This window comes from Aspergillus puulaauensis, chromosome 6 (assembly GCF_016861865.1).
Source record: "Aspergillus puulaauensis MK2 DNA, chromosome 6, nearly complete sequence".
NCBI classification, from domain to species: domain Eukaryota; kingdom Fungi; phylum Ascomycota; class Eurotiomycetes; order Eurotiales; family Aspergillaceae; genus Aspergillus; species Aspergillus puulaauensis.
Window position 1 is genome coordinate 334,414 of NC_054862.1, and position 23,728 is coordinate 358,141.

The window sequence follows — 23,728 nt, forward strand, 5'->3', positions numbered from 1 at the left end:
TCTGGTATAAATTTCTGCCATATCAATTATTGGGTCTAGTTGTATTATTGTTGTTATTATTTCGTCCCTTGCGTATGTTGCCTGGTACCGATATGTGATATGCCCTGTAATATATATGTATATTGTGGATCTCCGTCTGACCAAAACAGAAGGAAGCGAGCGATCTGCAGGCAGCCAATCAGCGAGCCAGCCAGCGTGCAGACTGCGGGGAATCCGGGGTCGCTGAACTGCCAGCGATCTGAGTTCCCCTCTTCATCTCCTCACTGAGCCCTCCACGGACTCCTCCATCGGTTCTCCATCGGTTTCCCCATCCGACTCCATCATTCCATCCCGATCAGAAAGTCATACAACAGCGTCGGCATGTCTGTCCAGAAACACCCGGCCCAGACGAACGCCCCCCGGGCCCGCCGCCAGAACCACTCGTGCGACCAGTGCAGGAAGTCTAAACGCGCCTGCGATGCCACCGCTGGGCAGCGTGCTCCGTGCTCCTACTGCGCCAGGACGAAGAAACGCTGCACGACCGAATGGGCCCGGTCGCGCGCGCAATCAGGCTTCAAACCATCGCGCCAGCAGCCCCATCTGGATATCTTGACCAGGGAAATCCTGCCATGGATGGCCGACCAGCCTCAAGTCCAGGGAGACGTCAGCTCCTTGGATGGCCTGCTCGACTTGAATCCGGCTGAGGATTTGCTAGGCTGGGACTGCAACCCTGCTGCGTCTGGGCCGTCGCTGAGCTACAACCTGCCATCCCTTGATCCAATTTTCAACGATCCCCACGCAGCGCAGGAAGAACCAGAACCCTTCGACGCTTTAACGCCCGCTCACTACGTGCCAAATATGCAGCTAGACTTCTGCAGTGTCCCCGACTCAACCCAGCTCCCAGACCTCGGGCTAGACCCAACCCCCAGTCACCAGTCATGGCAAACCCCACTCTCCTATAACACCCTGCAGTATGCGTCGTCCAGCGACTCAAGACGCCCAAGCGACATCGGCTGGATGCCTTTCGCACAGAAATCACCAGCCCAAACAAGCCCGCGCACGCACTCTCTCTCCCCCTTCTCCATCGACCAGCAGATGATCTCCGCATCAAACTCCCATCTAACCTCAGCAAACCTCCTCCAGATCTACCACGACGTGCTCGAACACAATCTCTCCTGCTGGGTAACCGAGCAAACATGCCCCTACAAACGCGGCTGGCAGGGAACCACGCCCAAAGCAGTCCCGGAATGGGGCTCGTCCTGGTCCAACAGGATCTACCAACGGACGATAAAACTCGACCGCGTCGCGCAGTCATGTAAACTAGTCAGCATGACAAAGACCGAGGAGCGGTCCGCGTCCAAAGCGCTGCACCTCTCCATCATGGCATTCGCGACGCAGTGGGCCCAGGGTAGTCAGCGGCACCGCGAGAAATACACCAATACGCTCTTCGACCCGTGTAGTAATGGGAGCACTCCTGAATTCGACCGCGTGCTCCAGAACCATTTCTGGGATCAGGCAAGGCGCGCTCTGCAGGAGGTTGCCGATGTCGAGTCGTATCAAGTCGCCTGCGCGGAGCTTATCTTCGCCTTGACGCAGCGGCCGTGGGAGTCTGAACAGGATGAAACATACAACACGGCAACACAACGGCAACACTCCGAATCAAGTACAGCATTATCGCGAGTCCGCGATATACTACAAAAAGACGGACCACCGGTACACGTCGAACGAGCAGCGCGGAAGATGCACGCACTGAAATACCGATGCGACGCGATCGAGACCGGACTTCGCAAGCAAGCCCACGACGGCAAAGAAGCAATTACACCCATGGACCCAGAGGATCGAGCGTCAATCAGCCTGTTATATTGGCTGGCGATAATGTTCGACACGGTCTCGGCGTCCATGAACGAGCGCCCGGTCGTGATCCAAGACGAAGAGTGCCAGCACGAAGCCGAAACAACCACAACCACAACCACATCAACACCCCCAAATAAAACTCAAGTGCAATCCCGCTGGGACATGGACCTCTTCGTCCCGGGCGGCCTCGACAAACTCACCCAAACGCACTGGCCATGCACATACTCCGCAGCCGCAGAAGACATAACAAAATCCGCCCCGGCAAAAGTCCTCCTCTTCCGCCACGTCTCGTACCTCCAAAACGCCGTCCGGAAAGGCGCAGACAGCAAACTAATCGAAGACATCATCCGCAGCACAACATCCCTATACAACCACTGGAACAAGACCCACGGCGCATTCTTCACGGAGATGGTAGCCGATTATAACACCGTCCCGCAGCGCCTTCAGGGCTGGTTCGTGTGTATCTCTGCCCATTGGCATTTAGGGACATTGATGTTCGCGGATCTACTCGACTTCATACACGAGAATGGTCTAGGCATGCAGGAGGCCACGGCGTGCCGGATACAAGAGCAAATCGCGCTTCAAATCCGAACCCACAGTTCTGGGGAACTGGCGGATCTCGCGCGCGTCGCTACGCCCGCGACTATGGATTCAGCCCTGGGTGTATCTGTACCGCAGATGCCTGATTTCCACCACGCCGTGAACGAGGGGACGCTCCTTACAGAGCCGTGGACGATGATTCCGATCCGGGCGTTTACGAAGGCCGGGCTGATATTTCTTGACGCAGCGGAGGAGTTGTCTCGTTTGAATGGAGGGGTGTTTGTGCATGATAGTGATGGCTTTGCGCGGAATGTTGAGCAGGCGGAGGACTGTATTAAGGGGTTGTGGCTGTTGGGGAAGAAGTCGGATATGGCGAGGAAAATTGCAGAGACGCTTTCGGGGGCGTTGGCGAGATTGAGGGATGGGTTGTGATATTTATTTATTCAACTGGAGTCGATGATATTCTGCATTTCATTGTTGGTAGCCATGTAAGATATTAATTATATGATAATTACCTAGCCAGATACTCAGCTCTACATCGCTGGTAGTAAGATTAATCTTATATACTTTCATCTATTAAGTACTGTTTCATTCCACATCGACACGAGAATATGTGAAGGGTAAGAATAGAAAACAGTGTTTGCAGGAGTCGAAGCTTTAAGAATTGTGAGGGCTCAGCTCAGGGCTAAACTACGGATGGCACTGCGGGAAACCTATACAATGACTGGGAGATTATGCCAAAAGACAGCTTATACTTTCGTAACAACTAAATATAAACAAGGGAATGAACATGTCTATAACACTCAATCTTACAACCTCCATACTGCGATAGCCAGAGGAAAGTACCCCGAATACCTCATTTTCTACTCCCTGATGTAGATTCATCACTTTCTGTGCTGCTTCCCTCTAGCTCTGCCGAGTCCTCTGTTAAATACCCTGTTGCATCGTCCGTCGAACAATCTGCCGAGTCCTTCGCCGACCCTCCCGTCGCAGGCGGCTTGATTTCACGTAGCATGGAGTGCCGGAAGAGCGTTGCACACTGCCAGGCCGTTTCACAGTCGGACCTACTGCCAGCCGCGCGATATCGGCGCCAAAGCCTCGATAGCAAATCGTGTAGGGCGTCTGCCTCGTCTACATCCTCATCTCGATCGGCTTCCAAGATCTGCTGCGCCACTTCTATAGCCTCATTTAGAAAGGAGATGTGGCCCGTCAGCTCGTATCGTCTTTCAAGGTTGATACCGAGCTTTCTCAAGACGGAATTCGCGCGGAAATGGTCCTGCGCGCCAACTTCTCGTACGAACTGTCGTGCCATATCTATAGCTTGATCCAAGTCTGAAACGGCTGTTCGGTTATACCGCAGCGTAAGTAATGCAGCGAGATTGGACCGATAGAGTGACCGGTCCACCTCGTCGGATAATCCAAGCATATCCCAGTCATCTGCAAGACTATCCTCAAGCGCCTGTCTCGCGGTACTTACAGCCTCATCCAGGAAAGTCATTTCGCCCGTGTGATTGTACAGGGCTTCAAGATGTGTGACAAGGCAGGTCAATGATCTGAACCGATGGGGAGAACCAGCCGAGACAGACCAGGCATCATACCTGTGTGCATTGATGGACTTCTCCAGCTCGTAAATGCTTCGTAGATCTACCTGAGACCACGTATCAAGCCCCTCAGGGAGATCTATATGGCGCTGCAGATCTTGCAGCTGGAACTTCTCGCGAAGATTCTCGATCCATTCTTCGCGGCGTGGATGCCCGCCTGTGGTAGACATGATGGCCTGCTTGGCCATGGCTATGCCGGTGTCCAAATCAAAGTCTTTCGGCTTCGCGTACCATCTCTCCAGAGAGTCAAGCTTTTCGTCGAGCGCACGTGAAATTAATGGATAATACCCCCGCCCTTGATGGCGAGGCATTCCTTGCAGCCACCACTCGTCGGGCGATTCTGTGTCGTCGTCCACTCTCTCCAGAACCCGACTCCCCCCCACCGGCAAACCACCGCCATCGGAGCAAAAAACATAATCCTGGAGTTTCTCGAAAGCTAGATCGGCCGTGATATCGGTGTTTAGGCCGGGTAGAGAGTCGCGCCGCCATCCGGTCGTCTGGAGCTCTTGCACGGTGTAGGCATAGTACTTGACTGTCGGCCGCTTGATTGCTTCAAGTCCACTCAACCAGCGCCTCTCTGTTCCAGGGCAGGAGTGGCCTCGCAGCGAGGATGTCCGTGAGCGCCCAATATCCCTCCGCCTGTCAAACCCCGGGTTGAGGACCATGGGCTCGAACTTTCGTTGTTTCTCCATAGCCGTGAGCAGGGGATCGAGATCCCTGAGGGGGTTGGCAAATTCGCAAGGAGCGTCAGTTTCTGCTGGTCTGGCAGACTGTGGTTCTGTCCAGGTCCATTCAAAGAGTGTGTCTTTCCCCTCTTCATCTTCCCAGTGGTTCTTCCCTGTGCAGCTTTGTTTCACACCTGCGAGCGGAAGCATCGGGTAGGCCGTTACCAAACTCCGGCTCCATGCGTAAAAACGGGTCCTCCCCATACCGCAGAAGGCCAGGTCAGAGATGTGGGTTCCGATGGCGCCGTGCCTGTGCGTGCCGGAGACTCGAGCACTGATAAATGTGGGCTTGCCGAGTTGTTGTGAAACGGTGGCGAGGGCATGTGGATTGTCGTCGAACAAATCCCCTTCTAGCCAGGTTGAACTTCCAGTAACCCTATTAATGGAATCCTTCATTCTGTGCCTCAATAGGGCCGCTGCAATCAGAATATGGCCGCGGTAAAGAGCTTCCGCCAGCACTGACACGGGGAGGTGGTCAACCAACTTTGCCCCTGGATCCAATGTTAACACCTTCTCTATATTGGATACGGTGATCCGACCTTCCTCAAGGGATTGCGAAAAATTGACCGCGTCAATAACAGAACTTAGGGCTGAGTCCCCGCTAGCAGAAACGAAATCTAAGCGAGCCCCTGCCTCTATAAAGGCCCGGGCTGTCTCCAGAATGTTGTCTTGAACGGGCTCCCATCGGTTTATACAGTCTAGGAGTGCCAGCAGGGATGTCCTTCCGCTGCTATCCAGCCCGTCAATGTTCAGCGGCCGGTTAATGTCGGCGTCTAGAAATATCCTCAAAACGCGGCGGACATAGCTTGGGTCCGAGAACTGGTCCTCGACCAGCCTGTGTAGAATCGTCTTTTCGGATACACCGAAACCATAATAGTCCATTTTCGTGTTGATGTTTGGCAGCCGGTTGATAATGGCGATGAGAACCTGGTCGAACCTCTCGGGAGACGGCGAGGCCCGGTGTGCACCGTTCAGCCACAGCGATAGAATATTCTCCCCTTCGACAGTCGTAACAGGATCAGCCCCTGCCTCGAGAAGAGCGATAATTGTGTGTCCATCGGCCCAGTAGGAAATCCTAGTACCGCTGCCATTGTTACTCGGCGAGAGATTCAGCATGGCCCTATCTCTCGCGTCCACCGTCTTAAGCGTACACAGTTCCGGCTGGGTGCACAAAAACATCTGGTCCCGGGGTATCCTCCTTTTCATGCCAACGACAGGTAATCCCTTAGCACTGTATCTGCAAGGCTGGTCTACAGCACGACCACGCAGCAAACAAATGAGCATGAATTCCATGGCGACAGCAGATCAGGGCGTGCCAGGCGGGTATCGTCAGTTCGAGCTTGAGCTCTACCGGCATCCAGAGCGCTACGGGTCCAAGACGGCCGGATTCACAGCCAAGCATGACTTATACTCCGTGGGAGTCGTGCTTCTTGAGATTGCGCTGTGGACGACCACGTCCAGACAGTTCGCTGGGCCTATATCCAAGGCAAAAGCCAAACAGGCACTGCCGCCTGTGGGTATAGTTAGCGAGGCAGTCGCCAAGCTTAGCCAGGATGTGCGCGTGGCTCAGGAAATGGGGACCGAGTATGCGCGGTTGATTAAGAGATGCTTGCAGACGGACTTTCAGGTGGAGCAACATGATGAGCAGGAAAGTGGGCTGTTGGGGCAGTTCCAGGATTTAGTTATTGATCGTTTGAATACGGGTGTTGCTTTATAATGCGACGACGTAGAAAGTCTTGAATTCGAATACAAAAATCGCCGATTCTAGCTGATGATATATTGACTACTTAACAGATAATGAAGGATACCAAGCAAATATCCCAAACCAAGAAACGCCAGTTCTCTTCACAATCCCAACATGATCCTGACTCCTGACACCCTCTGCCCTCTATCCGATGACTATCTAGCTATGATGATATATCTAACCCAAGCTTCTGCAAAGAATTCATAATCAGATCTCAACAACACCAGAGGAACCTGCAGCAATCGCCGGAAAAATAACAAGCTCCTCAAAGTTCAACGCAGCATTATACAAGCCAACCGTGGCGAACAGATCCTCCTCCCTGGCTGGCTTATCGTCAGCGCCTTGGATCATCGAGGCCACTGTTTCCCATCTGACCCCACCATTTCCATCTCCATCTCCATCCTCAGACTCTGGCTCATCCTCAGCCATTTCACCGCTGACGTCCTCGGCAATCTCAGGATCATTCGTATCGAGTAGGAGTGCAACCTTCGGTCCAAGAGACGCCCTCGCCAGGCCCACAGCTCGAGTCAGGACCCACTGCATATCCAAAATGTCCACAGACGGGAGCGGCATGAAAACAGGGTCATCCGTATACAAAGTGAAGATATCCCCCGAGCGAATCCAGTTCCCAGTCCTGTGATTAAACAGCACCGGAGGCTCCGCAAACCGTTCATTACCCTGTCTCCAAATCCAATGAAACTCGACCGTAAGGCTCGTAGCCATTCCAGAAAGAGTGCTACTGCTCCTGCTGAGCGGCTTCAGCGCAAACCGACCGAGCTTCCAGAGTCTGCGCGCTGGATCGGAGAGACACACCATGTTCTGGAGAATGCCGATACTGCCTTGGGCCCGTCCGACTGCGGCTGCCCAGCGACGGACGCGATTCTGGGTGAATAGCTTGCACAGCCGGTTCCAGAAGATTTGGATAGCTAGGTAGAATGAAGGTGGGGGCACCATTTCACAGCCCGAAGCGAAGCGGCAGATGCGAGTCCCTAGGACGCTTGAATCGGTAGCGCCGGTGAGCAGACAGGTGTGGTTATCTCTGCGCTGCGCCCTGGGCCAGTTCCATTGCATACGTCCGTTGGTTATCCCTGGACATTGTCAGTGGCCACGTTTCATACTTTATTTATGATTGGGATGGGGAACTTACAAATCTTTAACACACTGGTCCAGGTGGTTATATAAGAAATGACATTTTTCTCCTCGGCTCTCAGGTTCAAGAGGGACGCCAGTTCGTTTACACCAGCGATTGCTCCAAAGGCCCAGAAGAGGGGGTCCTCTGGGACGATGTCGCCGAAGATGTCCTTGAGTACGGCCACGCGGACCGGATCTGTGAGTTCTGGGAACGCTGACATTTGATGCTGCATCTGTGTGTACGTATGTTTCTGAAGAGACAAGAGAAGAGAGAAGAGAAGAGAGAAGAGAAGAGAGAAGAGAAGAGAGAAGAGAAGAGAGAAGAGAAGAGAGAAGAGAAGAGAGAAGAGAAGAGAGAAGAGAAGAGAGAAGAGAAGAGAGAAGAGAAGAGAGAAGAGAAGAGAGAAGAGAAGAGAGAAGAGAGAAGAGAAGAGAGAAGAGAAGAGAGAAGAGAAGAGAGAAGAGAAGAGAGAAGAGAAGAGAGAAGAGAAGAGAGAAGAGAAGAGAGAAGAGAAGAGAGAAGAGAGAAGAGAGCAGAGAGGAGGCGAGGGAAAGTATATTCTCTAGCGAGTACGCGACACTACCTGAAGCATAATCCTGCGCGTCGCGAACCAAGCACTTGCTGTCTGGTATACCAGGAACATGGTCACTTCCTGGCCAATTGTTCTGTCCGTAGCATGGCCTGGTAAACCTTGTGCAATCAGATGTTCCTGGATTGCCCTGTGTCCCTGGTAGGTAGTGGCCCCCAGGGGCAGTCTAGATATACTTCGGTGACTCAACATATGTAAAGTATAAACTGCCTACGTAGGCGCCGCATACATTCAGGCGTCATAAGAGAAATCCAACTATCCTGTGCCGATAGCCGTGGAGGCTTTGCTATACGTCAGTCCGGCCTGACTTCGTCTTTCCAGAGCATTCCCTCCTAATGGGATCTTGGTACTAGGAACGTCATAGGAGGAGAACTAGGCTTAAGAGGTCGTTCTAAAATTTACTCAACGTTTCTCGAACATATACAGTGGCTAGCACTACCAGCGTGGTGAGATATTGCTGCCAAGACAGCCGTAGCCCTAAAATGCCACCACTTCTTTCGCGACCTTTTCGAAGACGGGTCTAGGCTGGTAAAACAGACACATATCTAATTGTGGAGAGTTGGCTTGAAGTGTAAACTCGAACCTCTCCTAGCCAAGGAAACGAGGCCGCCTGCGGGGAATCCCTGTCCAAAGTAGGTCGTATGAGGCCATCTCCATGCCCAGAGATAAGACAACGCCCAGAGTAAACTCAATCATTCCATTCGCCAGAACCAAAGAAACCTGCTGTACCTGCTACATTCGGCATACTGCAGTTGCTATCTGTGCGGGGTCCCAGCAACCAAGATGTGAGCTGGTGGCACATTTAAACTCGACACGCCACCCGGGAATTAAAGATAACCAGCAGCATTAAGCTTTCCCTCGACCGAACTTTCCCTCCTTTCTATTCAGGGGCATTCGCTTTGACTTCACTCTAAAATGTCCGGCCTGACCTACTACAACTACCCCGGTGTCGGGACCACAAACAACAAAACCTACAGCTACAGCCAAGCCGTGCGAATCGGGAACATCATAAAATGCTCCGGACAGGGCGGGTGGGACACCGACGGGGAAATCCGCACGCAGGACGTGAAAGTTCAAATCGAGAAAGCGTTCACGAATGTAGAGACGAACCTGCGCGATGCGGGCCTGCGTGGGTGGGACGATGTTTTCTCGGTTCGCAGCTACCATATTAGTCTGGCGGGGAGTTTTGATCTTATGGTTGAGCAGTTCAGAAAGGCGATGCCCGGGCATCAGCCGGTTTGGACTTGTGTGGGTGTTACAGAGTTGGGGATTCCTGGGATGGTGGTTGAGATTGAGGTTGAGGCCAGGGTTCCTGGGGGTTGATTGGGTCTACTATGGAGGTATTGTCATGTCTCGTAGATCTATGGTATCTATTTATCATTCTGGATTCGTTAATCTACCAAAAAGACGTAACCTTCATGTCAAATTATGACCGCTCAGGAGGCATCGGGCTTGTGCAGGCGCAGGGTAAGGGGCTTGGCCTCGAGAGCCTCCACCAGCCCCCAATCATCATCTGTATCCCCTTCGTCGGTTCGTGCCTCATCTACCCACATTCTGATACCGTATTCCTCCCCGTAGTAGAGCCGTGAACCCACATACCAACGATCATCCAAGTTCAGGTCCTCGTCAGTGGCTTCCGCGGCGCCGCTAAGTGCATTAAGCCTGTGTAGGACCCACTGCATGTCCAGCAGATCTGTTGACGGCAGGGGAAACTTCTCTGGATCAGTTGTGGTGAAAGTAATCATATCGCCAGACTGGATACGCTGTCCTGTCTGAATATTATATAGCGGAATACCGCAGGCCGAGATATCAGTATTATCAGGCTCCTCGGGTGGGCCTTCGAGCTCGAGTGGGACGTAATTCCACCGGGGCATCCAAAAGAACTGGACTGTCAGACATTTGCCATCAGAGGAAAGCTCAATCGGCTTTAGGGCATATCTGCATTTACTCCAGAGTTCATAGGCGACTGGCCCGAGGCATAGCAGGTTAGCGAGTGTTTCATTTCGCTGGTCGTCGAAAACAGCCTTTTCCCATCTCTTAATTCTTTCAGCGGAGAAATACAGCTCCAGGTTCATCCAAAGTATCCGGTGCGCTTCCGAGCCGTCTTTGAATCTAAGGGAAAGGGGGTAGATGTGTGCAACCTCTGTGCCGTCGGAGGTCTTCTTCAGGGGGCATATATTGTTGTCCCTGGCCCTGCACTATACTTTGTTAATAACACGATAATAGCTTGAAGGGAGTACGTGGTTCATATACCTTTTCAACCAGAGTAGCGGAGCGAATATAGTATTTAGTTTGTGGGTCCGCTATTCCCGCGATGGAAAGAGTGACGGGGGTTTCTGTAGTTGCAAAAGGCCGGATTGCTGAGCTAGCACGGGCCAGTCTGTGGATTTCAGAGGAGCCTTGATATTCAAGTTCGTCGTCAGAGCTGTCGGGAGATGACACGACCATGCTCTCATTCCGTTCTTAGTAGAGGTCGTAGTCTGGGCTCGGATGTTTCGATCTCTGATGCCGCCTCTACGGGCGACTGCGATGCATGATCCTGGGCAACTCCCAGTGCAACTAATACTGTTAGAATATGCAAATACTAGGACTATTGATTCGAACTCACACATCTTGAGGACCCTGCCCCCGATTTGATTTTGGTATTGATGCCCCAGGAGAGCCCTGTTCAAAGATGCAAACAAATTGTAAAAGTCCTCAAGCTTCTGGATGTCGGATAGCCAAATAAATGCCCAGAACGCTGGGTCAGCAAGTTTACCCTTGAACACGAGCTTCGTGAGCTTATCCACCAAAGAGTACGCCGCTCGTCATTCACCTCCTCGAAAGGTGTCGGCGTCATTTCTGCCTCAGCAGGAGACATAACAGAAGAGACAAAATAGGCCACGAAAGTGGGAAGAGAGCGATATCTGATGAAGCAAAGTTCAGTCTTGTATGGACGCTTGGGCCAGAGGGAAGTGGAGACCACGTGATGTTACTGACTCACTCTGATTATGTAACCAGTCACCCACACTGTCACCTACTGTTGTCTATACAGAAATACTCGATACACCGGGTAGTCTACAAACATGGCCCAATTTGAACGCTCGGCTGGCGGGATTCTTTCAGATCGAGGCCGCGCCCTTGAGCCGAAAGTTCCCGTGTTCTTCGATGTCTTGAACAATCTCTGGGATCCGGAAGCGAATCCGGATGGGATAGTCAATCTTGGTCTGGCAGAGAATGTACGTCCATCGTTAGACTGGAAGGACTTTACCTGCTGACTTTGTTCAGGCTCTGATGCAAGCTGAGATGAAGCAATTCATCAACTCCCAGGTTCGCCATATCAAACAATGCCAGTATACTTGACCCAGCTGGACTGATAGTCATGCACCGTTAGCCTCCGGTTAAAAGCCATGCCCTGACATACGGCGACGGATTCTCCGGTTCGAAGAAACTAAAGGATAGTGTCTGTCATTTCCTCAACCAGCATTTCAAGCCGTTCACCCCCTTGCTTCCGGAGCATCTGTGCATTACATCTGGGGCAAGTAACGCGCTTGAGAATTGTGCTTGGGGGCTGTGTGATCCCGGGGATTATATTCTTGTTGGGCGGCCGTATTGGACAACCTTCCGGACCATCTTTGGGAATCGAGCTGGGTAGGTGTATACATCTCGGACATGGCTGTCGATAGCTAACAGCCGTACAGTGTTAATATGCTTGATGTCTCACTACAGGGCCTCGATCCAATGGGTCTGGAGGCAGTTGACAGATTCGAAGCGGCATTAAACCAGGCCAGAGAAGAAGGGAAAAGAATCAGTGCTATCTTGCTATGCTCGCCCAACAATCCGCTGGGTAGGCCTCTGTGACCCGGTGTACACGGAGATCTAACATTCGACACAGGCCGGTGCTACCCAGAAGACGTCCTCAAGGCGTACATGAAACTTTGCCAGAAACTCGACCTCCATCTGCTATCAGATGAGCTGTACGGGATTTCCGTCTGGGATAACCCAGGGATGAAACATCCGACACCGTTCACCTCGGTAATCGCTATCAACACGGAGAAACTGATTGATCCACGCAGGATCCATGCTGTTTGGGGCTTAAGCAAAGTCAGGGTCTCTCATCCTTCGAAACCGCCGATATTAACTAATTGAACAGGACTTTGGCGCAACCGGCCTCCGAATCGGCGTTTTAATCAGCCAGGCGAACAAAAGGTTTCTCGCCGCATGTGAAAGCATCTCGTAAGCCTTCTACCACCATTCAAAAGCCCAAGCTAATAGTAGCAGACTCATGAACTTCCCATCCAGCATGGCAGACAGCATCGCCGCCTCCCTCCTGAGTAACGATTCATTCCTCGATACCTATATCTCCGAGTATCGGAGCCGGCTATCACGGAATTACCAACACGTAACCAGTTTTCTCCGAGACCACGGCATCCCATATGAGCAGTCGAATGCGGCCCTGTTTGTGTGGACGAGGCTCGGCGATGTGATGAAGGGGCAGGACGATGACACGATCTTGCGTCGACTGCGTGAAGAGAAGGTTTATCTTACGTCTGGGGCGACTTCTGCTGCTGAAGAGTCGGGCTGGTTTCGGATTGTTATGGCCCATCCACGGGATGTTTTGGATGAGGGACTGACCAGGTTATTGAGGGTTATAAACAACACAGTATAACGACTTTCAATGTATGAATACCGCTGAATGCCAACTATATCAAAGTGCCTGGCACCCTTCGAGAAGTAATCCAGCACTAGCAGTTATAAATCCCCCAAAGCGGTATCTGCAGCTGCGATAGGTATTGGTGCAATATTTCTAGTATGGCTTTCAAACAGGGCGTAACTACTCCGACCAGAACTCCGATATGAGTCAGGCCCCCCCGTATCGGAAATCACCAAATACGTCCGTTCGAATCCAGCCTCTGATACGATGGCCATGACTCACTGATCCCTGATGCAACGCTGCAACTTGATGATGTGATAAACCCCGCAGTTATTCCGAGTACAGTACGGGGAATATAAGACAAGCTCATCCCATGGTTCTACGCATGCATAAGTATAAGCAGTGCTTACATTGCGGACAGAACAAGATGTCGCAACCAGTACAGAACAAAAAGGATACTATCTGGCATGGTGTATGATATCCTCTTTCTCTCCATATTGAGACTGACAACAACAGGACGGCCGCGAAGAAGCCCTCCAGACATACCTCGTCAACCACCCGAACCTGGCAGCCCTACGAAACAGCCCCACCGAAATCCTAAACACAATCGACAACTGGGCGGCTGAAAACAACTACCCCATGATGACAGTCGGGCGAGACCGTAGTAAGAATGTCCTCGACGAAATCCGATCTGCCCGTCCAAAGGTGATGGGCGAGCTAGGCTTGTATATCGGGTACTCAGCGATTCTGTTCGGGAACGAAGTGCGGAATGCTGGTGGAAGTAAGTACATCAGCTTCGAGAATAACCCCGAGTACGCGAGTCTCGCGAAATGGATCGTGGAGCTTGCAGGATTAGGTGATTTCGTGCAAATTGTCGTTGGGAATAGTGCGAATGGGCTTTTACAGCTTGCCGGTGATACTGAAACGAAGATTGTGTTTGATTTCCTCTTTATTGATCACTGGGAGGGGGTCTATCTTAGTGACTTGCGCATCTGCGAGGACCATGGGCTTGTCAGGAAGGGGTCGGTGGTTGTTGCTGATAATGCTGCCAATAGAGGGGCGGCCGACTATGTGCGCTGGGTCGAGGAGGGAGGGAAGTATACCTCGACGAGAGTGCCCTGTGTGCTTCCGGATGGGAGGAATGATATTGTTCTTATTTCGCGACTGTTGTGATTCGTTTACCTGTCAGGTCGTATCATTCATTCGGCACGTTCATACTTCATACCAAACTAGCTGCGTAAAGACTCTCCCATCGTAAGGGCACGCCAGCTGGATGCCTATAGTAATCTAAACGAAATGAACCCACTACTGAGATGATGCTCATCCACTGCCGAGTGTACCCGAGATGAGATCGACACGAACTATAGTTCGCCCTAATGCAGTGTGATCTGACTATGGCCCGAATGGCCGTGCACACAGCCCGATCGGCCTCTTGCTTCTCCCAGTGTGGAAATAGACAGGATGCTTGCTTTTCCAGCGCGTCATTCTCCACATGCTCAGTTACCCCTCTTATTTGAGCTGAACCCCGGTGTGAAGCTGTTTCGTTCTCTATTCTATCACTCACGTTGTTCAGCCGTGCTGTTGTTCCCACTTCCTGTACCAAATACTCTGATATTTGAATCGAAAACATGGACAGCCTCGTCGGTCGATGGAATATGGTAGGCCTGCACCAGACTAATTCTCAGGTTTGTGGACTAACGCAAGCATCTGTTTCGCTCATAGGAGAAAGGACTCTGCACAGGGACAGATGCACTGCTGAAACTGGTATATCCCCTCCCAATTCCTCTTGCACTATTACTACAATCTATAATACTTCACTGCTAATAGATATCACAGCAAGGCATAAACTGGGCGCTCCGGAAAGGCATCGGGCTAGCAAGCCTGCGACTCGACGCATCCATCTACAAAGACGACCAAAAGCCCGACTCGGATGTGACGGTTGTCGATGTCGCCACAACCCCAACAGGCGGACTGGGAGTGACAAGAGAAAGACGAGTCCTGGACTGGTCGCTTGTTGACCACAAAGACTACCTGTTCGGGTCGAATCAGCACCAGACGCATTGGGTCTATGGGGTTAAAGATGGAGAGGGGCGGGCGTATCCCGAGTTTGAGCTACAGACTAAGGTTGCGAAGGATGGGGAGAGGGTCAAGAGGTTTATGCGTGGCGAGATATTGGAGGATGGGAAAGAGACGGCGTGGGATTTGGATGAGCCGGATGCTGAGGATAGGCATGTATGGCTTCATACGTTTGTCAGGAATTTGGACTCTGGGTGGACTGCTGAGCAGGTGAGTTTATATTCACACTGTAGGTTTGGCCTGTACTGACCCTGCTGAGATCTGGGGATTCGAGGTGATCAATGGCACGCGGTACCATACAAGGCGCATTGTGTCTGTCAATACCAAGGGCGAATACGTGCTGGGCAGGCTGGTCTATAGTTTTGTGGGCAGGGAATAGAACAGCCAATGATATTTGATTCACGTATAAGCCACAAGGACAGATATACAGATATGCCCCACTATGTGGCCCCATGTTGGTTTTGTTCAACCTCAACAACCCACCTTGGATAAAACAGAAGTCCAGGCCACTCGACAGACCTACATCGGCTATGATGGCGATAAGCTCCGAAAAGGAACTCATCCTGCGACTACCCGAGGAAATCCTGCAACAGATCATCGAGTATGCCGCCCCCATCGAGGGAGCTCGGTACGTATATAAACGCAGCCAGTATGACTGCGATCTGAACGCCCTCAGCAAGCTCGCTAGAACATGCCGCCGACTGCGAGGGAGCGTCCTCCCTCTGATGTATCGCAAGCTCAGCATCGACACAGACAGCCACGAGCGCCAGCTACTGCGACTGCCTGTAGAAGAGCCAACAATGTCGCTATTTCAGCTTCACTGCCGGGAGCTCCGTGTCGCCATCGATGACTCCAAACCGCCAGCGAATGCACCTTTCCCCTTGCTAAGGGAGCTTGTCTGCCATCTCCCCAATGTCCACAAGATGACTGTCCACGGTGGATACGACAGACATCCCCAAGAGGCCTGGGCGTTGATTCAACTGGCGCTGCAGAATATTCCGCGTGTCCGGTCACTCAAACTAAGCCGCGAGGGTTGGGGACTTTACTTGCGCGATGCTTTCCGACATACCGAATCTTCGTCCCTCCAGAGTCTAGAGATACATGGGGTATCCAGGCCAAAAGACGCGCGTGCAGATGATTACATCCTAGGAGAGGTACGAGCCCAACCTGCTCCTGTTGTCCAGACCCAAACTGACCAGATCCACAGAAGAAACGAACCGCCGCATTCACATCCATCACCCTGAGTGATTATGAGGAAAGCGCCCTCGCAACAGAACAGCTCATCCAGTGGCCCAGAGCACTCACTCACTTCCACTTCGACCACTACTACAACAACAACCCATTCTACATGGACCTCCCCATGTTCACCACCTGGCTATACCCACACCGCGAAACCCTCCGCTCAATTTATATCGGGTATCTCTCCGGCGACAGCATCGGGGCCCTCTTCAACGCATCCGCCTTCCCAGAACTAGAAACCCTCACGCTCTCCCGGTGGCAGATAGGCCCCTACAACGGCCGCGGACTGCCCGAGTTGACTTACGCCCCTGATACCGCGGCCCAGCTTCTCGCGCCTAACCTGCATACATTCACCCTCGACTTTTCCCTCTTCGACGAGTACGAAGAGGTCTTTACCGACTTTATGGATCCGGAGGAGCAGTGGGTGCGTGCGTTTGCCAGGGACGCTCTAGCATGCAATTCTAAGCTGCGTACGATTAAAATCCACTTTACCCCTATTGATCACTTTGCCAGTGGGATGCAAGAGGCTGGATACCCGTGGGATCGCGTGGATAGGCTACGTGATGAGTTCAGCCCGTATAGACTGGTGATAGAGTATAATGAGCCGCTCCTGACCAAGAAGGAGTGGTTGGAGGTGAGCAAGCCCGTGGAGCGAGGCAGGTATGAAGCTGAATTGAGCTGATGCGCTGGGTACCACGGGGCAACGAGCCGTCAGTTCAGTGGGTATATAAGATCTATGTTGAGACGTCTAGTATGTTATGGTATTTCCGCTGGGCTTTGTAACGAAATATGTTCTTTTCTATGAGCCGTGGTTTAGTTGGTTGAATGGGTTTATCTATATTGTCTCTATGGGGGCACTTTATCAATATCCGTACCTTCTATTATATATTGCTGGACAAGATTGTATGAATATATACTAATCCACAAGCAAACTAAGTAACTTTTCAACCAGAACCCCGACCAGCAGAGCCGCCATAACCTAACATAACCATCCCTCAAAGTGAAAAGCCTAATCCTGCACCCTAGTCAACAAATCCATCTCACAACTAAACCTCGCAAACCCACTCCTCTCTCTAAACCTTTCCCCAACACGATAAAACACAAACGGGATAAGACAAAACAGCGTCCCCAGCGCAGAAATCACATAGCCAGGTACAACACCATGCCCCGGCGTAAACAAGACATGTCCAATAAGCGGCGCAACCCCCGCAACGATCGCACGCACAAACGCCAGACCCGCGAATGCCGACGCTGCATACACAGTGTACGTATCTGTAAGATACCCACTCAGCGTATACGCAATCTCATTAACGCCGAATCCGAGAGGAATTAGAGCTGCCGTCGGGAGAAGCGGGTTGGCGGATATCAAGGCCGGTGGCGTAGTGCTATAGAACCACCAAAGCCCCGCGGCGAGAGCAACAGTGCCGTATGTGAATCCGGCGATTTTATCCTCTGGCTTGATAGGGATTTTGTTTCGGCGTTTTTCTTTCAGTTTGCGCACTTCCCAGATATGGGGTAGTGCGTCGAGGATTACGCCGAGTATTAGGGCTAGGAAGGGATATGATGCTTGTGTCGTTGATAAGCCCAGCGCTGTGAAGGAGCCTGTTAATGATTCTGTGAAGAGGTAGATAAGGCCCCAGGAAACGGCGCTGATGCTGGAAATGATGATAAGAATCGGTTCTGTAACCATCATGAGCAGTGACCGGATAAAAACGACGTCGATAAACACTTTCAGCGTAGGGAATGGGTCTGCAGTGTGGTATTTCAGATCTGCATTTGGACATTCGGCACGCAGAGACGCGACTTTCTTTGCGAGGAGCTTGCTTGGGCGACTTTCGCGGATCCCTAGGAGGAGCACGTTGCAGACTCCCGTGCCAATGGCGGCACTGTAGAAGATCCAGCGCCTGAGATCGTCAGTACAGATACTGATATTTGGGTAGGTGGCATACCAGCTAGCGACTGTGGCAATACATGATGCGTACACCGGCCCGAAAGCCAGTCCAGCTGTTGCGGCTGCATTCCAGAGCAGGACGATCCAGACGCGATGCTCGGTGTTGAACTGGTCTTCGACTGTTCCGCTTACAACCACAGAGGGGACTGCAGAGGCCAGTCCAGAGAGGAATCTGCCGATGAAGACGGCGCTGAGATGTGGAACGACTCCAACAAGGAGGCATGACAGACTGAACAAGGCACAGGAGAAAAGGTAGGGCATGCGCCGCCCGAATAGGTCGGACGAGGGGGGGAGGACGAGCCCGCCCACTGCCTGTCCGATTTGATACCTGGGAAAGAAAGTAAGTTTTGGCTGGATGGAACAGAGTTGGAGGCTCACGTCAGACTGAATGCCACGAGGAGAGTCATCATACTGGCCGTGTAGTCTTGCAGCGCCAGTTCAGCCGCAGCAGCCTGCACAGGTTAACTTAGTTCGAGGCTGCAAGAATCAGCGACTCACTCCTGTCGTGCTGATGACGGTTCTGTGCAACGTCAGTAAAGCCTAGTAATGTGAATAATTTGGAACCCACGTATAAAACTCGAGAAACATGACGAGCGCAGTGTCGTATGTCTTTCTCAAGGCCGACCAGTTGCGCGGGTGGTCTCTGCTATCCTTTCGCCATCGTATATAGCCAGACTCTGGATCTATCTCGAGACCGTGTCTGGCAACCTGTTCATCTGTGACAAGGCTGCTGGAAAAAGAGGTCGTCGAAGCCGACGCTTCCTTTTCGTACACCGACACAGTTGCACGCATTTCTGCGTTTGTAGGCGGATTGTCAGCGAGTTGGATAGCAGGCTCATCAGAGTTATCACCCTCTCGCGACAATCCCACCGCATATAAGGAGGAATCAGTGCTGTGCATTCCGACCACATAAGGTTTCCAGCCCAACCAACAGACGGCTTAGATGACAGGATGAAGATGACCAGGATTTGATCCTTCCAGCGATACAATGCCCAATATCACCACATGCAAATTTAAGAGCCCCTGAATCAGGATTATTCCAGAGTGCGGAACAGGCCGGTCTCAGCCCTGGTCTGCAGCCACCAGCTGGCCTGCAAGGATGCAATACAGCCCTTCGGTCTGGCCCAATTCTTCCATGATCGACTATTGGGACAATAATTTGGCCCACTGCCTGCATCCAACTCAGCTGGACATGTGAGCGTTATTTGAGGTCTCATCCTGCACAGAATCCCATTCTATGAGCCTGATATTGCGAGCAACAGGGTCTGTTCGTTAGCTTCATTTACAACCCTGGGTTCTGATACTCGAAACGGCATTTTCCTGCGCTCCGAAATGAGGACAGGGATCGCCGGGGCAGAGTTGACCTGTTCGTTCGAGGCTGCAAACTGATCTGTGTATCACTTTGCTGAATAGCGGTATCCAACGCGGTACTGCAAGGTTGTTCTTGCGTAATTTCCAGGAGGCTATCCACTAAAATATCCACATTCCCACAGCCTCAAGGCGGGGGGTATTGGAATTTCAACCTCAAGGATCAACGCCGGAAATCGAACAATCCAGCCAGCACGCAAGCTGAGCTGAGCCCTCGATCTGAGCGCTTATTGGCGACGCTACTCCGCTAGTGATCCTGAAGCTGCAGGCGTTGCATTCCTGAAGAAGCCAGCGTATTCTTTCTTCATTATTGGCTGTGTTCTGCATGGTCAAACATATTATTTCCTTGGAGGCTTGGACCCGCTGGGTCACATATAGGGCACAAGTACAGAGTATAAAAGCAGGGACCAATACCAACAGCCTTTTGTCCACTACGAAATACCAATATGCCCTCGGCCAGGTCCCTAGAAAACACACTCGCAGCGAATATGCAGAACGTCGCATGGGGCACGACGCGTCGCGCAGAGTCCGACTTCCGCAGTATGCACATCCAGCATTCCACAGCCCACCTCCTGAATCATCCTAACTCGTCCAGGCGATGTCATAACAACCCCGTCAATGGGCATGCTATCCGCCATAGCGACAACCAGTCTCGGAGACGACGTGTTCCACGAAGACCAAGTCACCAACGAATTCCAGTCACGGATAGCAGCACAATGCGGACTCGAGGCCGGCGCATTCGTGATTTCAGGGACGATGGCGAACCAACTCGCCATCCGGACTCTACTAACACAGCAGCCCTGCGGTGTCTTAGTCGACGCGCGCGCACATGTAATTCACTTTGAAGGAGGCGGGCTCGGGATGAGCGGTGCTGCGATTCAGACGGTGCGGCCGGCGAATGGACGGTACATGGTTTTGGAGGATATTATAGCTCGGGCTGTTGTCACGGACGACTTGCATAAATGTCCGACGGCGGTTATCAGTATTGAGAATACGGCTGGTGGCAGTGTCGTTCCAGTCGCAGAGCTGCGGCGGATTAGCGAGTGGGCGCACAGTAATGGGATTCGGATCCATATGGACGGGGCGCGGCTTTGGGAGGCGGTTGCGGCGGGGGGTGGGAGTTTGTATGACTACTGTACACTCTGCGATCTGGTCAGTTTGGATTTTAGCAAGAACTTGGGGGCGCCTATGGGTGCGATGGTGCTTGGTTCGAACCAGCTTATAGCACAGTTGCGCCGGCTACGAAAGAGCCTCGGCGGTGCAATGCGGCAGTCAGGTCCGCTGGCAGCAGCAGCGCAGTTTGCAGTCGATGAACAGTTTGGACTAGGGCCATGGGGGAGTCGAAATAAACTACAGGCTGTGCATGCGCTTGCAAGGCAGGTCGGGGAGATGTGGGTGAACTTGGGGGGACAGTTGCTGCGAGAGGTCGAAACGAATCAAGTATGGGTCAATCTACAGCAGATCGGCCTGACCACCGAGCAGTGGAATGAGCTGGGGAGAAAGCATGGAGTAAAGCTGGATGGGAAGCGGATTGTCCTTCATCATCAGATCTGCACAGATGCCATCACGAGGCTGGGCCTTGTATTTAGCGAAGCCCTGAGGGTGCGGGCGCGTATATGAAGTCATACATATTATTTCTGGCATGAAATTTGGAAGTACTGTTCGGATATAGAGACTAGCAGTTAATCACTTACTTATATCGAAGGTACATTGGCGTCAACATTGACAGTATAACCGAGTCCTAACCCCATACTAGCACTCATCCAGCAAGCTCAGAATAATGCAAAGCCCAACCCAGCAAGCCCACCGAGCAAGAGGCCCGTGGGCTGGGCAGCAAAGAGGCCAGCTCCATCCTCGGAGCCACCACCATCACCGACAGGCCCCGCCGTCATTGTCGAGGCAATATATGGTAGAGCCGGGCCAGGGAACTCCTCATTAGCAACGCTCGCACATGCCTCATGCGAATTTGGCGCGGTGGTGCAGATAGTCGCAGTCGTGGGACAGCACCTGGAAGAAACTTAGCACCAGATAGCAGCACCATATAAACCTGAAGAGACCAGGCTACAGAGAATGCATACCAAGGCTCATCTCCGCACTGCTGCCATGTATCGGGGCACCCGACATACGGCGGCGCAGTCAGCGTCGGGGGGGCCGTGTTGCTATCCCCAGAGCTGACAACGGCAATCGACACCGTATATATCTCATCGCTTCCGTATGTCGTAGTAATAGTGTTCTCCATGCCGCCCTCCTCTAGGTGCGTGCATGTCATGCCGGAGCCAAGAGGCTGGCACTCATCGATGAGACTATGTCCAGCTTGATTACTCCCCGCGCGCTGCAGAGAGAATGTTCTGGGGCCAAATGCGAGTGTCATTCCTGGATTACCAGGACAGGAGACAGCCTCGTAAGTGGTGATGTCGGAGGAGGAATCGATCTCTGAGACGAGGATCTCGAGGTTGCGGTATAGACTGTCGGGCCATTCCACGGCGAGAGTCTCTGTAGGATTTGGGCATTGCGCTGTGCTTAGGGGTAAGACTGATAGAAGGAGGAGGACTGGAATAGGCATCTTGGTAGTGTGGTTGACCAGGTCAGAAACTTCCAGGGCTTGAAAGTGAAACTGTCGCCTGACCAGACTGGGCTATTTATCCTACTTCTATGGGAGGTCTGCTTCCCAACAGAAGCCAATGTATAGAACTGGTGGCTTCTTTGCCAATGCAGCTTTGGCGAATCACGCCTCGCTGTGTTGATACTTCTCGTGTTGAGGCTTGGTCCAATACAAAAAGGCCTGAGAGAACCGACGGCATGCTTGGCGCCAATATATTTGTTAAAAAGCTGCTGAAAGTACGTATTACCTATCCATGCAAATAGCCATCGCACCCATGGAGAGAAACATATCGTCCAGGCTTCCACCCCCAGCCAGCACTCGACGGCAAACACTCGGATATATCGACACTGATCTACCACATACAGCCTGCGTCGTTGGATTTGCAGCGTCCAACGTGGGGAGCACCTGATCGAGCAATGCCTCAATAGCACGCACCCCTTGGAGGTTATACCTCGCAATCGAAGCGGTATACCTCGAGTCAACAAGACCCGCGCCTGACCTGGACGCCACCCGGTTGGAACTCCGATTAAGCTGACGTGTCAGCGTCTGAAGAGCTCCTCGGATGCGCCTGATCTGGGTACATAGAGCCCCCTTGGATAGAGACTCCTGGATAACTCCTCCATCTAGCTGAATGGCTCCACGCGCCTGAGCTACAAGCCCCGGGACATATACGGCCTCCCTATATGCCTGGTCAATGATGCTAACCAGGGTGCTCCCCCTCCCAACCCTTTCTTCCCTTTCAAACGCCCTCGCGCTCATATTCACCCAGTCAGGCTCGGCCAGGATACACCCCTCTTGATTAACAAAGGCCTCAGCAATGAAAAACCCACGACAAGCGAGGAAAAGCGTCCTCCCAATACCCCGAAAATGAGCAGCCGGCCCACGAAGCCGCAGCAATTCTTTAATACCCGTCATATGAACCAACCATCCATCAGGATTACACCCATCCAGAACCTCATATACAGCGAGGAGCAGCGCAGTGGCGAACGTCGTATCCGCCGTCCTTCTGCGCGGGTCATCGAGCGAGAGGCGGAGATACCGAAGGAGCACAGTGTAGATATACCGACTCTCGGCTAGTTTAGCTTCATCGTTATGCTTTTTGGCGAGATACCAGGTTGCATAGCATCGGACCAGCCATTCTATATCTGGGCACTGTGCGCGGCGGTCGTCACGGACGAAGGCGATGATGTCTTGGTCGACTCGTTTGTAGAAGGCTGCGTAGGTTGCGGGGAATAGAATTGTGGAGACAAGCGTGTTGAAGATCTCTCTTGTTTGCAGATCAAGCGATTTGGCGGCGAGGTTTGGGGCGTGGATGTTGTCCATTGGTGTTTTCCAGGTCGTTGGCCGGTGTCTTCTGGATTGTGCCTGTGGTAGGTCTTTATGCTCATGGGCGCCGGTGCAACACCGCGCAGATGCCTCGTATCTTGAAACGTCATGGGTACTTGGGCCAGGTGTCTCGTTAACAGAAAGCGTTTGGCGCGAGGCTAAATGGTGCAAGGAACGGGCGTGTACGGGGGGATGTATGCTGATTTGCAGCCAACCAGTATCCATTCTGGAGCGCAGATCCTCAGCGACACCACAACTGGGAATAGGAATACAGCGAGCCTCCTTCTACTGTCTGCGTCTACGTATTCGCCAGGCACCCCAGTTTGAGGGAAGAAGACATCGGTTTCCACGCCAAGTACCCCGCGGTGC

At 52.4% G+C, this 23,728-nt stretch overlaps 14 protein-coding genes across 14 annotated transcripts; 8 read left to right on the forward strand and 6 right to left on the reverse strand.

Annotated features, from left to right (window-relative positions):
- Window positions 1-360: 360 nt before the first annotated feature.
- APUU_60139S (putative C6 transcription factor) lies at window positions 361-2,805 on the forward strand (the record flags this gene model as incomplete). The annotated part of the gene is made up of 1 exon (XM_041706950.1): window positions 361-2,805. The coding sequence occupies one exon, from the start codon at window positions 361-363 to the stop codon at window positions 2,803-2,805; it is 2,445 nt and encodes an 814-aa protein (XP_041559285.1).
- A 424-nt stretch (window positions 2,806-3,229) lies between these two features.
- Window positions 3,230-5,815, reverse strand: APUU_60140A (uncharacterized protein; the record flags this gene model as incomplete). Its single annotated transcript, XM_041706952.1, has 1 exon — window positions 3,230-5,815. The coding sequence occupies one exon, from the start codon at window positions 5,813-5,815 to the stop codon at window positions 3,230-3,232; it is 2,586 nt and encodes an 861-aa protein (XP_041559286.1).
- Window positions 5,816-5,990: 175 nt separating this feature from the next.
- Window positions 5,991-6,416, forward strand: APUU_60141S (uncharacterized protein; the record flags this gene model as incomplete). Its single annotated transcript, XM_041706953.1, has 1 exon — window positions 5,991-6,416. One exon carries the CDS (start codon window positions 5,991-5,993, stop codon window positions 6,414-6,416), a length of 426 nt encoding a protein of 141 aa, XP_041559287.1.
- A 234-nt stretch (window positions 6,417-6,650) lies between these two features.
- On the reverse strand, window positions 6,651-7,795 carry APUU_60142A (uncharacterized protein; the record flags this gene model as incomplete). Its single annotated transcript, XM_041706954.1, has 2 exons — window positions 6,651-7,531; window positions 7,591-7,795. The coding sequence occupies 2 exons, from the start codon at window positions 7,793-7,795 to the stop codon at window positions 6,651-6,653; spliced, it is 1,086 nt and encodes a 361-aa protein (XP_041559288.1).
- A 1,284-nt stretch (window positions 7,796-9,079) lies between these two features.
- Window positions 9,080-9,487, forward strand: APUU_60143S (RidA family protein; the record flags this gene model as incomplete). The annotated part of the gene is made up of 1 exon (XM_041706955.1): window positions 9,080-9,487. One exon carries the CDS (start codon window positions 9,080-9,082, stop codon window positions 9,485-9,487), a length of 408 nt encoding a protein of 135 aa, XP_041559289.1.
- Window positions 9,488-9,600: 113 nt separating this feature from the next.
- APUU_60144A (uncharacterized protein) lies at window positions 9,601-10,612 on the reverse strand (the record flags this gene model as incomplete). The annotated part of the gene is made up of 3 exons (XM_041706956.1): window positions 9,601-10,052; window positions 10,113-10,362; window positions 10,418-10,612. The coding sequence occupies 3 exons, from the start codon at window positions 10,610-10,612 to the stop codon at window positions 9,601-9,603; spliced, it is 897 nt and encodes a 298-aa protein (XP_041559290.1).
- Window positions 10,613-11,229: 617 nt separating this feature from the next.
- On the forward strand, window positions 11,230-12,812 carry APUU_60145S (pyridoxal phosphate-dependent aminotransferase; the record flags this gene model as incomplete). The annotated part of the gene is made up of 7 exons (XM_041706957.1): window positions 11,230-11,382; window positions 11,432-11,473; window positions 11,538-11,794; window positions 11,845-11,990; window positions 12,039-12,247; window positions 12,297-12,379; window positions 12,425-12,812. The coding sequence occupies 7 exons, from the start codon at window positions 11,230-11,232 to the stop codon at window positions 12,810-12,812; spliced, it is 1,278 nt and encodes a 425-aa protein (XP_041559291.1).
- Window positions 12,813-13,224: 412 nt separating this feature from the next.
- Window positions 13,225-13,970, forward strand: APUU_60146S (O-methyltransferase; the record flags this gene model as incomplete). Its single annotated transcript, XM_041706958.1, has 2 exons — window positions 13,225-13,269; window positions 13,314-13,970. The coding sequence occupies 2 exons, from the start codon at window positions 13,225-13,227 to the stop codon at window positions 13,968-13,970; spliced, it is 702 nt and encodes a 233-aa protein (XP_041559292.1).
- A 455-nt stretch (window positions 13,971-14,425) lies between these two features.
- Window positions 14,426-15,252, forward strand: APUU_60147S (uncharacterized protein; the record flags this gene model as incomplete). Its single annotated transcript, XM_041706959.1, has 4 exons — window positions 14,426-14,455; window positions 14,520-14,561; window positions 14,634-15,083; window positions 15,133-15,252. The coding sequence occupies 4 exons, from the start codon at window positions 14,426-14,428 to the stop codon at window positions 15,250-15,252; spliced, it is 642 nt and encodes a 213-aa protein (XP_041559293.1).
- A 151-nt stretch (window positions 15,253-15,403) lies between these two features.
- Window positions 15,404-16,794, forward strand: APUU_60148S (F-box protein; the record flags this gene model as incomplete). The annotated part of the gene is made up of 3 exons (XM_041706960.1): window positions 15,404-15,501; window positions 15,550-16,027; window positions 16,081-16,794. 3 exons carry the CDS (start codon window positions 15,404-15,406, stop codon window positions 16,792-16,794), a joined length of 1,290 nt encoding a protein of 429 aa, XP_041559294.1.
- Window positions 16,795-17,121: 327 nt separating this feature from the next.
- APUU_60149A (uncharacterized protein) lies at window positions 17,122-18,963 on the reverse strand (the record flags this gene model as incomplete). Its single annotated transcript, XM_041706961.1, has 5 exons — window positions 17,122-18,016; window positions 18,062-18,391; window positions 18,442-18,515; window positions 18,562-18,583; window positions 18,632-18,963. The coding sequence occupies 5 exons, from the start codon at window positions 18,961-18,963 to the stop codon at window positions 17,122-17,124; spliced, it is 1,653 nt and encodes a 550-aa protein (XP_041559295.1).
- Window positions 18,964-19,877: 914 nt separating this feature from the next.
- On the forward strand, window positions 19,878-21,051 carry APUU_60150S (uncharacterized protein; the record flags this gene model as incomplete). Its single annotated transcript, XM_041706963.1, has 2 exons — window positions 19,878-19,971; window positions 20,027-21,051. 2 exons carry the CDS (start codon window positions 19,878-19,880, stop codon window positions 21,049-21,051), a joined length of 1,119 nt encoding a protein of 372 aa, XP_041559296.1.
- Window positions 21,052-21,203: 152 nt separating this feature from the next.
- APUU_60151A (uncharacterized protein) lies at window positions 21,204-21,994 on the reverse strand (the record flags this gene model as incomplete). Its single annotated transcript, XM_041706964.1, has 2 exons — window positions 21,204-21,438; window positions 21,510-21,994. 2 exons carry the CDS (start codon window positions 21,992-21,994, stop codon window positions 21,204-21,206), a joined length of 720 nt encoding a protein of 239 aa, XP_041559297.1.
- Window positions 21,995-22,276: 282 nt separating this feature from the next.
- APUU_60152A (uncharacterized protein) lies at window positions 22,277-23,356 on the reverse strand (the record flags this gene model as incomplete). The annotated part of the gene is made up of 1 exon (XM_041706965.1): window positions 22,277-23,356. The coding sequence occupies one exon, from the start codon at window positions 23,354-23,356 to the stop codon at window positions 22,277-22,279; it is 1,080 nt and encodes a 359-aa protein (XP_041559298.1).
- Between the last annotated feature and the right edge of the window lie 372 nt (window positions 23,357-23,728).